The 15103-nt window shown below is 37.4% G+C and overlaps 1 protein-coding gene and 1 long non-coding RNA gene across 2 annotated transcripts in view; one reads left to right on the plus strand and one right to left on the minus strand.

The window, feature by feature from the left end:
* The window catches only part of LOC119077451, a 123502-nt gene that overhangs the window by 52626 nt on the left and 55773 nt on the right, over positions 1 to 15103 (minus strand). The gene's annotated exons all lie outside the window — the stretch shown is intronic.
* Positions 4655 to 6376, plus strand: LOC119077384 (probable cytochrome P450 4ac2). Its single transcript, XM_037184581.1, has 3 exons — positions 4655 to 4881; positions 4950 to 5093; positions 5154 to 6376. The coding sequence occupies exons 1-3, from the start codon at positions 4737 to 4739 to the stop codon at positions 6365 to 6367; spliced, it is 1503 nt and encodes a 500-aa protein (XP_037040476.1). The 5' UTR covers positions 4655 to 4736; the 3' UTR covers positions 6368 to 6376.

A 15103-nucleotide genomic window follows, 5' to 3' on the forward strand; every position in this document is an offset into this window, starting at 1 on the left:
AATATTGAGAAAAACTCTTTTTCTCGGAAATCAAGAAAATTTCAAGATAATTTGAGAAAATCGAAAGAGTTTATCCAAATTTCATCGATTTTCTGATCGTAAAGTTTAGCAAATTTAAGAAAAACGAGAGAATCTGGATGATTCTATCGAATTTTTTTGGATTTCACTGAAATTGAAGAAAATCAAGAAAACGTTTCTCGACGATGTATGCATTGGCGTATAAGTGCATTGGTTTGAACAATTCAAACTGAAATAAAGACCAAATCCATTTGTTGACAACGGGGTCACTGGCCCCTAAATCATTTCAACCCACTTACGCGTCTCATTTAAATTGATAAATTACACAATTTCTATCGCTAATGGATAATAATGATCTAACGTTCCCAGTTGGTACATTTTGTCAGCAATTTTTCCTCATTGTATATGACCTTCCCGGGGGAGGAACACTGTAATTGGATACAAAATTGTTGGTGTCATCAGTCCATGCTGAAACATCATGCATAAGTAAGGACGATTCTACTCATTCAGACTTCGAAGAAAAGATATTTTCCCTCTCCATTTTTACAAAATGTTAAATCGACAATCAGAGTAGATTACCAGAAAGTGATTTCGTAAAGTTTTAGTGTTCTACTCTTAAATAAATCAAATATGAAAGTACTGTATATATACTGTGTTGTACTTCTATCCCATGCCATATAGTCAGCATTATTGAAGCAATGTTATGTATGGCGTTATACACACATACCCCGTTCTTTAGCAACACTTTACAACTCTCTGTATAATACCGAAAGCTCATATCTGGCTTGTGAAACCATTCCAATAAAATGTGTACATAATAGCCATATCAGCCATACCTTACATAGTACATACAGCAATATCTGCAGTTGCAGAAAAAGAACTCTTGCGATTTTCTCTACTTTTTTCCATGGAAAAGAAACGATTCTGGCGGAAAGTAGTTATTCGTTATTATTCAAGCAAAGCAGTGAAATATGGAGATTGCTACAGCAGTGAAGTTTAGTCGGCTTGGAAACTTTCTATTGTTGATATTAGAGTAATAACACTGGGGCTTTAGCGGTTGAATAAAATAGGTCAACAGTTTAAGCCCCATACCATTACCTAATAAAATAAGACTCGAAGCAGATAGGAAAGATACTCAATACACATTCACTATGCATACGATTAGGGTGTGTTATGGCGTGAATTAATGAATTGGTTGGGAACTAATGAACATGAATTATAGTTGGGGTCGTTTTCGAGTGTATTGTACGCATTCTATAAAATACTACAATTAAGGCAGAAACTAATGCTTGATTTCCACTTACGAAAAAAGTACTTAAGTATTTTTTCAATTTTTTGTTTTGGTTTGTTTTGTTTGACAGCTGTTTCACGGCTCTCTCAAGGAGTACTTTATGTTGAGTGGAAACCATACTTAAAGAAGGTTGATGATGATGAAAAAAACAAAATTTGTTTCTACTAGGAATGTTTCTCATTTATGTTACACCCCTGTCTCTATATATTCAGTTGGCAAAGATTTATTCAAAACGAAAGTTGAGAAAAAAGCTCTCTGATTTACCTACGTTTGACAGCTGTCAAGTAAAGCTTTAAATCCACTTACCAAAAAGAACACTCCTTGTTGGAGACAAATTTGATTTTTTTTCAATTTTTGCTTTGTTTACTTGACAGCTAGCCTTCTCTATCGGCTCTCACACGGAGTACTTTTTGTGGAGTGGAAACAGCTCTCTCTATCTCTCTCAAAAATTTACTTTGTGCCACCAAGAATTGAAATACGAAATGGCTTGATGCAGTTTCATAGTCACACCCGTGCGTGATAGTAGTAGTTGTAATAAAACCGTGTAAACAAGCATAAACAGTGTGACTGCACGAGCGGGTAAAACAGAATTTCGACATAAATTCGGTTGGAATTAACTGTACTTAAATAATGTTAAGCCTTAACTTAAGCGGTATTTAATTAATAGATTTGCAAATATTCACGTCATAAGTGTGCTTCAGAATTTGAATTTTCGATGCATCGATGGATAAATCTCTGTCACCATCTTAGCATCCCTCTGTGAACGAACCAATGAACTAAAAAATAAGTTTCAACGCATTCTTATATGAGAATAAAGAACAAAACAAAACGTTGACAAAACTCAACGCTGCCTTCGATTTGTTTGTTGTGCGTTGCATTTTGATAGAGGGAATATGTCGAATGACAGTTGGGTTTTTGAGAGAGAATTCAATACATTTTCTCTCAACCAATTTCAAAATAATTCGACATATCGACCCAGTATTAGCATCTCTCTGATTTGCAGCGGACTTATGCAAATGAATGTGTGAATTGGTAGGGCAGAAAACAAGCGAGCAATTTTCCTTTGATGGGATCTGGGAACACAAAACATCAACACAAAATTGCTCGTGTGTTTCCGGCCTAAACAAGTACACATTCCAATATCAATATGCCTAAAAAATGCTAAATTCACCAGCACGGAGATCTGTTTTCAAGCGAAACTACGACATAGCATAAATGTAGTACGTAGGTAATGGACACCAGAAAGTTATCATAATCATTCAGTGAATTGAAGCGGGTCCGAATAATATTTACATGACGAATGTTCGCTGCTGGTTTAAATCATTTGATTTTTGGACCCGAATTCGAGATAAAAGTAATAAGTGCGCGATTGGGAAATCGCCGGTCAGCGTTCAGCGATAAGAAATAGACATGTGCGCTGCCGATGAAAAATATGAAGGAAAAGAAATGATCTTTGTAGAATTAATAATGAAAGACCAAACAAACAAAAAACTGTGCCTATCAGAACCATCGATATAATATAGGGGTAAGGCATTATGATTCGTAATATAAAGTTGGGGAGTATGATGATTTCATAGAGTCTTGACAGTAAATATATGGGAGAAATGTCAAAGGTTCACGAAATTGACATACTCACGAACTTTACGAACCATTTTTTTTAACGTGGATGGCATTTCAAACGGCCTTGAAAATGATCTATATCATATCATAATTGTCAAAACCTATGAACAATTGTTGTTTAATCTGCTACATCATACGCAACGAATGGTAAAAACGAATTTTGACAGATCGGAAACAACCAACCGTCACCATAGAAGCAAACATAACCGCAACTTAAACAAAATAGTTCGTTCAAACTTCAAAGTGAGATTGTTTTGGCTTCTCTGTGGAAAGGCCTTCAATGAAGGAAGGCTGTTTGGAAGCTCAAACGTAATAGGCTTTTTGTCAATTCTTAAACACTTCTGGTACATACATTTCGTCATAAAATTACTTATGTCTGCGCTCTATTTGTTTGTGAACCAACTTCACTGTTATGTGCTTTCATGGATATTTACGAGATTGAACAATACTCCCTCTAGCAAACAAACTTCGTTTTGACGCTGTCAAAATTACGCCTTATTTCGTTGTTTGTAGAATCATGCACTGTTGACTAATTCCTAATTTTACGTGTAAAATGCAAAGGTTACCTTAATAAATGCAAGGAACGTCAACACAAGTTATGGTCGAATGTCAAACTTTGTATGGAGCGAAGGACATAGGGATGTCCTCCGGTTTGTATGGACAGACCATACCTGGTTTGTACATTCATTGAATTAAATGTAGTTAGGTTGCTAGAGAGAGTATTGGATTGAAGTTATTTCACCAGAGGATGGAGCGCAAAGAATGACGCAGTTTACCTATATCAAACTTAATTGTTGATGTCACCAAGCATGCGTTAACGACAGAGTAAATACAGCCAGTAGCGATTCATTTCTCGGATGTCATATCAGGGACACTGTATGAAAATGAACTCAAATGACTGACATAAATTGATCAAATTTTACTGCTCAAGGCTATTAGATAATTCCGGTCACTAAGCAAATCAAGTGCTCCTGCTTGTATTTCCTATGTCGTGCTGCGTTTAACTTAGAAGTGTCTTGAGGAACCTTGTTAAAACCAAAGTACATTGAAGGTAATGCAAACCCAGGAAACCCTCAGCAAATCAGAGAAATTACGGATCCAGACTTCCAGAATTCATGTTTGTAATGTAGCAATCGTCACATTATCTTGAGGCTATTGTTGCTGCACACAAAGTATATACATATAAACACTGAAGCCGCAAACGTTCAGCTGATCAGAAACTTTACGCAACCCAAATTTCGAGTGAATATAAGATTTGTGATATGTAACGTTTGACGTCACGTGTCACGTTTGACGTCACGAGTCACGTTTGACATCACGTGTCACGTTTGACGTCGAGTGTCACGTTTGACGTCACGTGTCAAGTTTGACGTTACGTGTCAAGTTTGACGTCACGTGTCAAGTTTGACGTCACGTGTCAAGTTTGACGTCACGTGTCAAGTTTGACGTCAAGTTTGACGTTTGACGTCACGTGTCATATTTGACGTAATAATGTTGTTTGAACTGTGTCGGTTAGTACTGCGTTTTGACATATGTAACAAATTGAATTTGAAAAAAATATATTCACCTGAAACTAAGGTTTTGAGGGTTTTTGTGGATTTGCATTACCTTCAGGCGAACCTTCAGCGTTTATATACTTTGATTTTGTGTTTCCCGCTAACCAACAATCGCCACCAACGCGGTTATTATTATATCAGCGCACTGATCTGGACAGCAAAAGTTTGTAAACGAAAATGAGTTACAGCCGAAATTAGTCTGAATTTGTCATACAACGCAAATATACTTTGTAGTCACCTACACCTATAAGATGTTTTTGTACTTATTCGCGGTTCTGTTGTTATACATTGTCTGGAAACTGAGGGACTATTTCCATTTCAAGGAGTTGAAAAATTTCAGCACAACCTCAACGCCAATCATTAAAACCTCCTTCAACATAGCCTATCAATCGCAAGGTCTGATCTGGGTCTCAGTGTGTTTTTCGTTAAGTTTCGTTTCTAATATTGATTCCTCATTTCAACAGAAGGAATTTTCAAATTTCCCCGCAAATGTGCCGATCAGTTTCAGACGTCATACGTTCACTGGTTCTTCGGGCTGTGGTCATTTGAAGTGTGTAGGGCAAAGGAGGTGGAACGAATACTCGGATCGGCAAAGCACATCGACAAAAGTGACTGCCTTAGGTTTGCTTACCCGAGACGGGCAATTAAAGGTTGATTTTGCTTTCTAGGCGACATATACAATTTGCTGAATCCATTCCTAAAAACGGGATTGCTAACTAGTAATGGCGAAAAGTGGCACAGCCGACGAAGGATGCTAACATCGGCCTTCCATTTCGAAATATTGAAAGAATACTTGGAAGTGTTTCGGGAGGAAAGTGACCGATTAGTGTTATCTCTGCGAGAGACAATTGGGGCCGAAGTGAATATAGTTCCGATTGTAACTCAATTCACGCTGAACACAATATGTGAAGCGGCTATGGGCGTTAAGCTGAGTAGCTTGGGCAATGATGGAGTTGTTTATCGAAAGAACATATACGAAGTGGGAAAACTGCTGCTTTCACGACTGCTGAAGCCATGGCTGATGAGAGATTTTATTTACTCGCTGCTTGGACACAGAAAGCAGCTAGATGAAGTTCTCAAGCCGGTTCTCGAATTTACCAAGTCTATCGTTGCGCAAAGGAAGTTCACTTTTTCCGACGATTCGTCTGGGGGAAGGGCTCCGGAAGAAGAAGTTGATTGCAATGAGAACATCTATTTCCGCACAAAGAAGCGGTACGCAATGATGGACACCTTGTTGCAGGCCGAACGCCAAGGATTGATCGACGAAGATGGAATTATTGAAGAAACGGATACGTTCACTTTCGAGGGACACGATACCACATCCGCAGCCATTTCGTTTATAATCCTTCTCTTGGCCCATCATCCAGAAGCTCAAGAGGCGATTTTGGAGGAAATTCGCGATGTTGTTGACACGAAGCATGACCTGACGATCGACGACTTCAACAGATTCGAGTACATGGACCGTGTGATCAAGGAGTCAATGCGCATTTATCCTCCAGTCCCTTTTATCAGTCGAAAATTGTCAGAAGACTACCAACATGATGGATTTGTACAACCAGAAGGAACTCTTGTTAACATCCACATCTTTGATGTTCATCGCGATCCGGCTATCTTTCCCGATCCAGAAAAGTTCGATCCAGATCGCTTCCTTCCGGAGAACTGTGCTGAACGAAGTAATTTTGCGTTTATTGCCTTTTCAGCTGGCATGCGCAACTGTATCGGGCAACGTTTCGCCATGCTCGAATTGAAAATGGTTGTGACGAAACTAATCCGAAATTTTAAAATTTTGCCAGTGACCAGGCGCGAGGAAGTTGTTTTCCTGGCTGATCTGGTTCTGCGTCCAAGAAATCCAATCAAAATTAAATTCGTTTCACGAACCTAACGAAAAGACAATCTCAAAATAATCTTTTGTTTGATAAAAATACTGTGCACTGTGATCCCACTTCAACGAGTACACACACAATGGATTCGTTTGATAACAGAGTAATCAATTACGCATAGCACGCACGCATAGCATAGCACGGCTGCTAGCATAAAAATAGAAAAATATTTGGAGGTAAGATGGTATCAATGGATGTGTGTTTCTTTCGTTAAGACAGTAGTTATGATTTCTTCATGTGAGTATGACACACAACACATAGACCTGAGGCCTGTGGTATTTTGAGTCCCTCATAAGGTCCCGGCGTGAAACCTATGCCATATTATTACATTACCTGATACGAAAAACATTTGTTCTACGACTTTTGGATTCGAGCCGTAGAAGGGCCCTAGCGAGGGTAGCCCTAGTGTATACCTCGGCCGGCACGCATCGTAGAAAATCCAAATTGGTGGCAAAATGAAAGGTATTGGAGGCAAATGAAGAATTCAACTTAGAAATAAATTTTTTATTGAAAGTCCTGGCGTGCCAGACAAAACGAAAAATCGAAGCAGCACTGAAAACCATTCGTATTTTATGGGAAGCATAAGCTGTATGCTTAAAGAGACAACGTTAAACAGTGTCGATTTCTGAGAAACTGAATATGGTCCTTCTGTTTTAAACGAATGATGTGTATAGTACATTAGCAAAATGGTTTCTGCCACTGTTTCGATCTGAGAGACGACAGTGCAATGCAATTTCATAATTCCTCAAAAGTTTTAAAGAATTATTTTTGCCAACATCTCATCAGGCCATGGCGACAGTGGCAAGGAAACAACTAACCACAAGTGGCTAGTCATACCCTGTTGCATGTACAAGTCTAGCGAATCATAAGCAAAATGAAACTATACTTTCATTCTGCTTCATCACTAGCCATGCAGTCACATGCGAGTCATGTGGAACAGCTACCACAAAGCTGGTAAATACCAACAAAAACACGTACGAGTGTTGTGCAAGAACGAAACGAAGAACAAAACTTCGAACGCTCGAACGCTGTTTTCCAAAGTCATGTGGTCGTTATAGACATTTTTGGAAAACCGAACCAACAATGTAGAAATATTTCGGTGTTTCTACATTAGAACCAAACACTCCACATGTACTTGTGTGAGCGTTCGAAGTTTTGTTCTTCGTTCGTTCTTGCACAACACTCGTACGTATTTTTGTTGGTATAATAGATTACGTATGACGCAAAATCCGCTGCTATCCACATTACACTATAAAAAATACATTGGCTGTCTACGTTACGCTTAGTGCTTACACTATTTAAGGTCCTTTATTTATAATTTACCAATTTTTGTTTTAGAATTACTCAAATATTTTATACTTCCACTAGTCCCCTTCCCAATGATATTACAGGCAATCAATACAAGACATCGTGTGGTACTTTATCTAAATTAATTTAGAAATTAGTAGAGTTTAAAGTTAAGTTCACAATTAAAGGTCTCACTTTGATGACTGTAAAGAAATCCAGTTTGGACAGCGTCCGTAAACGCGCTTGTATCATCATCGTAAGCTAAATAATTCTTCTCCGACCTTTTAAGCATGACAAGTGACACATTGTCGTTATCGTTTTTCTCTAAGTAATAGTTTCTGAATTCGAAAAAATCTTGACGAGGTTTGCCGCCGCATATCCAAACGAGACCCTTTCCCACTAGAATCTGTGAATAGATCGTGTCAGAGAAAATAAATGAAACAGTAAGCTTAAAGTGTGCTCAACCTCGAATGTGTGACTACTTGTGGCTACTTTCTTTCCTGAGTCCTCGTACTCGATGATTGTTGTTTGTTTTTTCATAGGCACGATTTTGCAGAGCTCGTAGTCGTCCATGTTGGAATCGTAGAGGCATCGACCAATATATAAAACCTTTTTTTCGTTGATTCGAACTGCCATTTCTGGTACTGGATCACCAAATTTGAATGGAACGAATTCGAAAGCTGCCGTCCGACAATTCGTGTTCAAGATGCTAGGAGGGTGTTTGCAAAATCCCGTAGATGCTGCGTTTTGGATTCTGTAAAAAGTATTAAAAATTCAAATGATTCGACTAATTAAAATGTGAAAGTAATCACATGGATATATTATCAGCATATCCAAGCAAAAGTAGGTCTTCCAATTCTTTGTCGCTCAGCCTCGGTCTTGCAAAATTCCACATTAACTGCAGCATTGACAAGTCACGCCGATTAGCAGCTACGTGGAAGAGATTTTTATTATTTTTCGTTTGCCCTAACGCACTTCGGATTTGTTCTAGACTCGATATTTTCTCCACACAATTTAGGACACGTTTAATCGAGAATATGTTTAACGTACCAAGGCAGCTGAACATAAAATAACATAAGTCGAACAGCATACTTGAATTAACTTCGTGTTTAATTTGTCTCACAAACTTCTCGTTAGCAGTTAGCGGTGAAATTGAAAGGATAATACTTTCAAGGAGCTCCCCATTTTGATCTTCACAAACTTTAGAAAATAATGTTCCTCTGTTATTTTCTAATGGTTTGAGCAAAAATATTTGAAATTCTTCTTCGGTGAAATATTTCTGACAAATTGGAAAAAAGTGCGTTTTGATTACCTCTGCTTCTGAATTGTATGAATTTTCCCAGAACCTTATATCAAAAAGATCAGCAAAGGCGCGTTGTTGCAAAACTTCCTTGATGTCAACTTCATTCCGGATGAAACCGAAGAGCTCCATCAAACCAATCTCGGATGTACAATTCCAGAAATATTTCGAAAATGTATCGCCAACAAAGACTTTAAATGCTGAATCGTCATTCGCTTTGCATTTTGCCCATTTGTAGAATTTTAGCACGTTATTGTTGTTGAATTCGTTGAAAATTAAATAGATCACATTTTCGAATATAGTTTTGTTGACCAACTCGTCCCAATCGTCAATAGGAAAGGCTAAGTCTATCATGGCCATCCATTTCATTTCAATAAAGTCGTCAAAATATTCCTCTAAAATTTTGTAACGGCGAAAAAACGTAGGCCTGATCTCATACTTGACGAAGCAATGGTCTAGCTTCTTATACTCAAAGATAAAATTGAATTTTTCGTTTTCACCCAGACATGCAACTGGATGCAATATGATATCCACAAACAACTTTATTGTTGAATTTTGATATTTTTGGACCGCATTTTTGCATAAAAGCTCGTCAAGGACTTTCTTATTTGATTGCGCTTCTTTTAGCTGTTCAAAGGTTGTAATGTCTCTAACAACATCCATTTTTGTGTGTGGAAAATTCATAAATGCAAGCTGAAATGCATTCCCATCAAACATGATATCTTCACTATCGGGATCGATTTCAAAAATTGTTCTCTCGAGTAAATGTTTTACAAAATTATCACACGGACTTGTTCTCCAAAAATGCTCAACTATGCAACGTACACACTTCTTTGATGCTTCACGGTACAGTGTACATTCTGTGAAAAGTTTTTCCATAATTTCAGGATCATTGTGCAGTGTGAAAGACGCAAGAAAAAACTGTAACAGATGAATCTCGTTTGCTTTGAGCAACAGAGGTAAGGTTCTAAACGAATCTGAATCTGAGCCACTGGTCTGAAAGTACCGGTTAGCTTGAATAAGACCTTCGTGCTCATTTTCGTAATTCCTAACGTATTTCAAGCCTTCGCCGATAAATTTTGCCAACGTAGTAAATTCCAAAAAGTCCAAAAGTATGCTTTTAAATAAAATGTCCATTGCTACTTTGAACTTTAATTTTGCCGCAATATCTTTGCTATTCGGTGGATTATTCAATAGCTTTACTACGAAGCTTGCAATGAAAAATTCGGCGAACGTGATATGAATGAAGTACGTTTCACCATTCGATGAAATTGCTAGAAGTCCACATCGCTGTATGTTGTGCCGATCAACAATTAAAATTTTGTCGAGAAAGTGATCGTCATGATAGACATACCCGTTAGGAGTGTCAAAATCAAAAGTGATCTTTAGAGCAAAACGTTCAAAGTCTGCGATGATATAGCTGAATATTTCGTTGTCAGCTTTTTCCTTTGCTACAAACGTTCCCTTTTCGTTGCTGACAATTAACAGTTTTTTAACGACAAATTCCTTGAATAGATCAAAGATGTCGATATACTCCGGAAGAGCCAAGCGTTCACTGCTTCTTACACATTCCTGAACATTTTTCACATAGGTTTCTGCAATCATTGACGTTACCAAGAGTGTGTTTGCGCCCCATTCCACGATTGAATCAGCAAATAATGTAATTATACTTTTCGCACAACCTCTCAGTTTACTAACACTCTTTTCATCGGATAAATTCAATTCTTTCTTCCAATAATTCGTAGCACATTTTATCTGATCGCCTTCCAGAAACGGACTAAATTCTAGTACGACCTTGTTGGACAATATGTCTTCTAAATCATTCTTCAAATGAGGTCGGGTTGTTATCCATAATTGAATTCTTTGGCTCAAAATATGTATGAGTGTTGAAACTTGCTGAAAAAATTTCGGGGCTACTTCATCGACCGCATCAAGTAAAATTATCACCTTTGACGCTTCGTACAATTTTTCAAAAAGTTTGCGTTCAAACACACACTCTGCATCCGGATCTTTCGTTCTCATTAAATATTTGAAAACGAATTCCTGAGCATGTATAACCGATTGTTCCTCAAAAGCAACTATATGTTCGTGTAAATTAATTCGTGTGACCCAAAAATTCGGTTTCTCATTTTTGAGCATCAAAGTAATACGAGACAGCATTGTCGACTTTCCGCTTCCTGCTTCACCAGATAGTAAAAATGAAGTTTCGTTCTTTGTCGTTGCGAGAATTTGATCCAAATTCCGATACTCTGTGAAGCTTCGTTCTACAAATTTATTATCATCATAATTATCAACCACAACCTTCGACGCTTCGATCAGAATTTTCTCGCCATTGATTAATTTTGTCATCGGTATACCACTGAATGTGTCGTCGATCAAAGTATTTAATGCAACGGAAACGCCTTGAAACGATATTACAGTTGCTAGCAGCTTAACCCTCGAAGATTGTTCAAGGCTGTCCCATGCATACTCCAAGCAAAGACATTCGCTTCTTGTTTCAAAAACCAACCCCAAAATGCGTTTCTCTCGAGCAAATGCAACGAGATTTTTCGATGTGTCGTCATCATTAAAATATCTGCGCTGTCGCATCCAAAATTTTTGATCGGATTCGTCGAATTCATCACAGTTGAGCAGTAGCATGATGCTACTATTAAGATTCCAAATGCGTTTAATGTAGGCTGCCTTCGATGCCGATTTAAAGTCTTCAATAGTACTTTATTGGTAGGCGAGACAAATTCGAGAATTACTTCGTATGTACATATTGTGTATATAACAAGTGAGCGTAGCGAACGCGTGTGTATACAATATGTACATAAGAAGTGATTCGAGAATTTTTCTCGCCTACCAATACAATGCTTTATCTTCCATGTGTGACTATTTCATACATTCAGCGTTTCTGTATATAAACTCGAAGGCATACAAACACCACTGAAATATTTGGTGTATCTAGTACACAAGCATCATGTGTGACAATCAAGCAAATTATGGCAACATATCTAGATGTAATCGTAAGTCTCGGTGGCCGAATCGGCTAGAGCGCGTCAATTTTATGCACATGATCGTGAGTTCTATTCTCACAACGAACATTTTTTTTGTTTTTTTTTTTTCAATCTTCTATCAAAAAATTGTAAATAAACTGATCTCCGGTATCGTAGGTAGATTTTCAATCGAAGGAATATCTGCTGTAAACCGAGACCTTAGCCTTTTTGTCATATTGATTTGCAATGACACATTTCTCGGCAGATATTTGTACAATCGAAAAACTAATAACGCTACAGAAATCCTGATATAAAACACTACACAACGTAATTTTGAATAACGAGAATCCGTTTAGTCAAAATTTGATTATTTTTCGTTCTAAACATACACACGCGACATTTTGTCGTGCATCATGCATGCACTTTTTAAATTGATCGGACTACCTGCGACAGACTTACTAACACATCTATGCGAGCATCTATGTTCATTGCTTTTATGTTCTACATACATGTGGGGTTTCATGACAACAAATCTAAGTGGAATCATCAATCTCGGTGGCCGAATTGGCTGGAGCGTGAACTTTTTATGCATGAGGTCGTGAGTTCTCTTCCCGCACCAAACATTTTTTTATTTTTTTTTATTCATTTTATCAAAATAAATTGCAAATAAACTATGCTCATCTCTTTATCGTAAGTTGATTTTCATTCGTACGAATTTCTGCTGAGCACTGAGTCCCTGCGCTTTTTTACACATTTTTACACCACATTTGCGATGGCATATTTCTCGGCATATATGATATAAATAATTTACAGAAATCTTGAGGTAAAACAAAAAAAATAAGAAATTTTGAATGAAGAGTATCCGTTTCATCAAAATTTGATTATTTTCCGTTCTAACCGAAACCAAACATGGCATTCACACATACACGCGACACATTTTGCAGTACATGTTGCTTATATACTTTATAAATTGAGTCGCACAATGCGGCATAAGACAATCATGAGGGTATGTATATCTGATATACCCGAAGACTCTGTGGTCAAATGGTTAGCGTAGTTTGTTCATAAGTCGGAGGTTCCGTGTTCGAATCTCCGTCGGGTCACTGGTTTTTTTCTTCAAAATAAAAAAACGGAAATAAAATTTACCCTAGAAGAGTAATAATAGAATTATATCCCTAGAAAACCAGAATTAACGTATGTCTTAGAGTTTATATACAGAAACGAGTAATGTATGAAATAGTCACACATGGAAGATAATAGAAGCTAAAATGATGTAATTTTTCAAATAACTGTGATCGTTGATACTGTCTGGTGAAAAAAGTAGTGTCGGTTTTACAAATGATTTGTAGAAATCTGCTAGGAATAGTCTCGGTGTAGTACAAACCACCAATTGAATGTCTTTTCCACTGTTCATTTCGGGACATAAGAGACTCTTTTGCGGCCAAATGTCCCAGTTTTCAATTTCTTCACTGTGTCCGAGAACTTCATTCAGTTGTTCTACTTCTCGTTTGATTAAAAATTCCTCCGGATAATTTGCCAGTTTATTGACAATGGGCAACACGTTAACGCAAAAATAATCAAATAATCCAGTGTACCTTTCTTCCAGTTCATGTTCATTCACTTTCAAAGCAATCAGCTGAGTAACCGTGACAATTAATTCTTTCGGCCAATACATTCGGGGATAACATTTAAAAACATTTTTGATGACAGCATGGTTGTCGGTCTGTCCTTCGACGTTTTGAATGATTCGATTGAAAAGTAACTTGTTTCTTTCATCACTGTTGTAATAAGGTTTGCAGTTGTTATTGAAAACTATGTGCAGAACGTAATGAGTCAATTCATGAATCAAAATACCAGCAATTTCCTCATCAGTTTTACCTGCAGCACCTACATAAATACGACCCAGCTCGTGATAAGTCACCCCATCCATTCCTTTACATATTCCTTTCAAGTCCATTGAACTAATTTTTGTGTTTCGAAAATCAACGCTTATTATCAACGACTTCGAATGTTGAAGTAGTTTCAGCAGGTTAGTCACTTTGTCGTAGTTATCCAAATCGTTGTAGATGTTATGAATTTGTTTCATATATCTATCATGTTCAATCCTATTGACGCCATATACTTTTGTCGAAGATAACAGGAATGTGATGTGTGACGGTTGCTCCCTTTTCAATCTGCTTAACGTTAGGACGTCAATTTTATTCGCGTTCCTTATGCCAATGAAGCTCAAGTCAAATTCATTTAAACGAAAACCTTCGTCAAGCAGTAAAAAATACATCGTATAATTCTCGTCTTCAGTGCCCATTTCTAATGCCGTCGTTGTTGCTGCTTTTGAATATCGTGGCTCTTTGGTATAAGTATACGCCAACTTTAATAACGGAAACTCTGTTCTAAACAATTTAATTTTTTCTTCATCCTTAGCGGTAATGGCAGCATGTAAGTCTTCTCTGTCTTTGCAGATCTTTCGGATCTCCATTTTAATAACTCCTTTGCCATTTTTAATCGAGTCGTTGTATGTCTCGTAGAATTTATGCGGGAATCGTGCATCATATTCAAGAAGCAACTTCAAATTTTCGTTCGTCTTTGCATAATCTGACGCTGTTTCACTGTCTTCATTTTCCAATTGCACATCCGCTCCTAGGCGCAATAACAATTCCAAAACATCGATGTCGCTATTAGCGGCATAAAAGAGAAGTGTCTCGTCGTGGTCGTATCTGTAGTTAACCGCTTTTGTTGTTAATGGAGTTTGTTGCAACGAGTCGTCATCATCGTCACCAGCAATCGGTAAATCCAAATATGCGCGAAGAGCTTGTAAATTAGATTGAAAGATTAATGTTTTCAAAATTTTCTTATCAAAATCTTCATTGTTAAAATCGAACGTTTTCATAAGTCGAATTGCGATCGGTTCCCATTTACATTGCTTTTTGCTCAATAAATTTTCCAAAATTATCGAATCCAAATCGCATTGTGCAAGCGATTCATTGATGCATTGAATTTCAAAAAAACCGAATAAATTTTCAGGAGCCAATGTTTCAACTGATCCATGCTTGAAACAATATCGTACAATGCGATTGGAGCTGTAACAAAGTTCGATCAAAAACGATTTTTCACACAGTTTAAAAATATCGTCAAAAACAATCTCGAATGTCTTTAGATTAAAGTCTTCACTAATA

The sequence above is a fragment of the Bradysia coprophila genome, unplaced genomic scaffold, assembly GCF_014529535.1.
Source record: "Bradysia coprophila strain Holo2 unplaced genomic scaffold, BU_Bcop_v1 contig_235, whole genome shotgun sequence".
In the NCBI taxonomy this organism is placed as follows: domain Eukaryota; kingdom Metazoa; phylum Arthropoda; class Insecta; order Diptera; family Sciaridae; genus Bradysia; species Bradysia coprophila.

Excerpts from the sequence above, each read along its gene's own strand:
- LOC119077384 (XM_037184581.1), top strand. The coding sequence starts at position 4,737 with ATGTTTTTGTACTTATTCGCGGTTCTGTTGTTATACATTGTCTGGAAA. Across the intron at positions 4,882-4,949 it reads CATAGCCTATCAATCGCAAG|AAGGAATTTTCAAATTTCCC; the intron begins GTCTGATCTGGG and ends TCATTTCAACAG. Across the intron at positions 5,094-5,153 it reads GGCAAAGCACATCGACAAAA|GCGACATATACAATTTGCTG; the intron begins GTGACTGCCTTA and ends TTTGCTTTCTAG.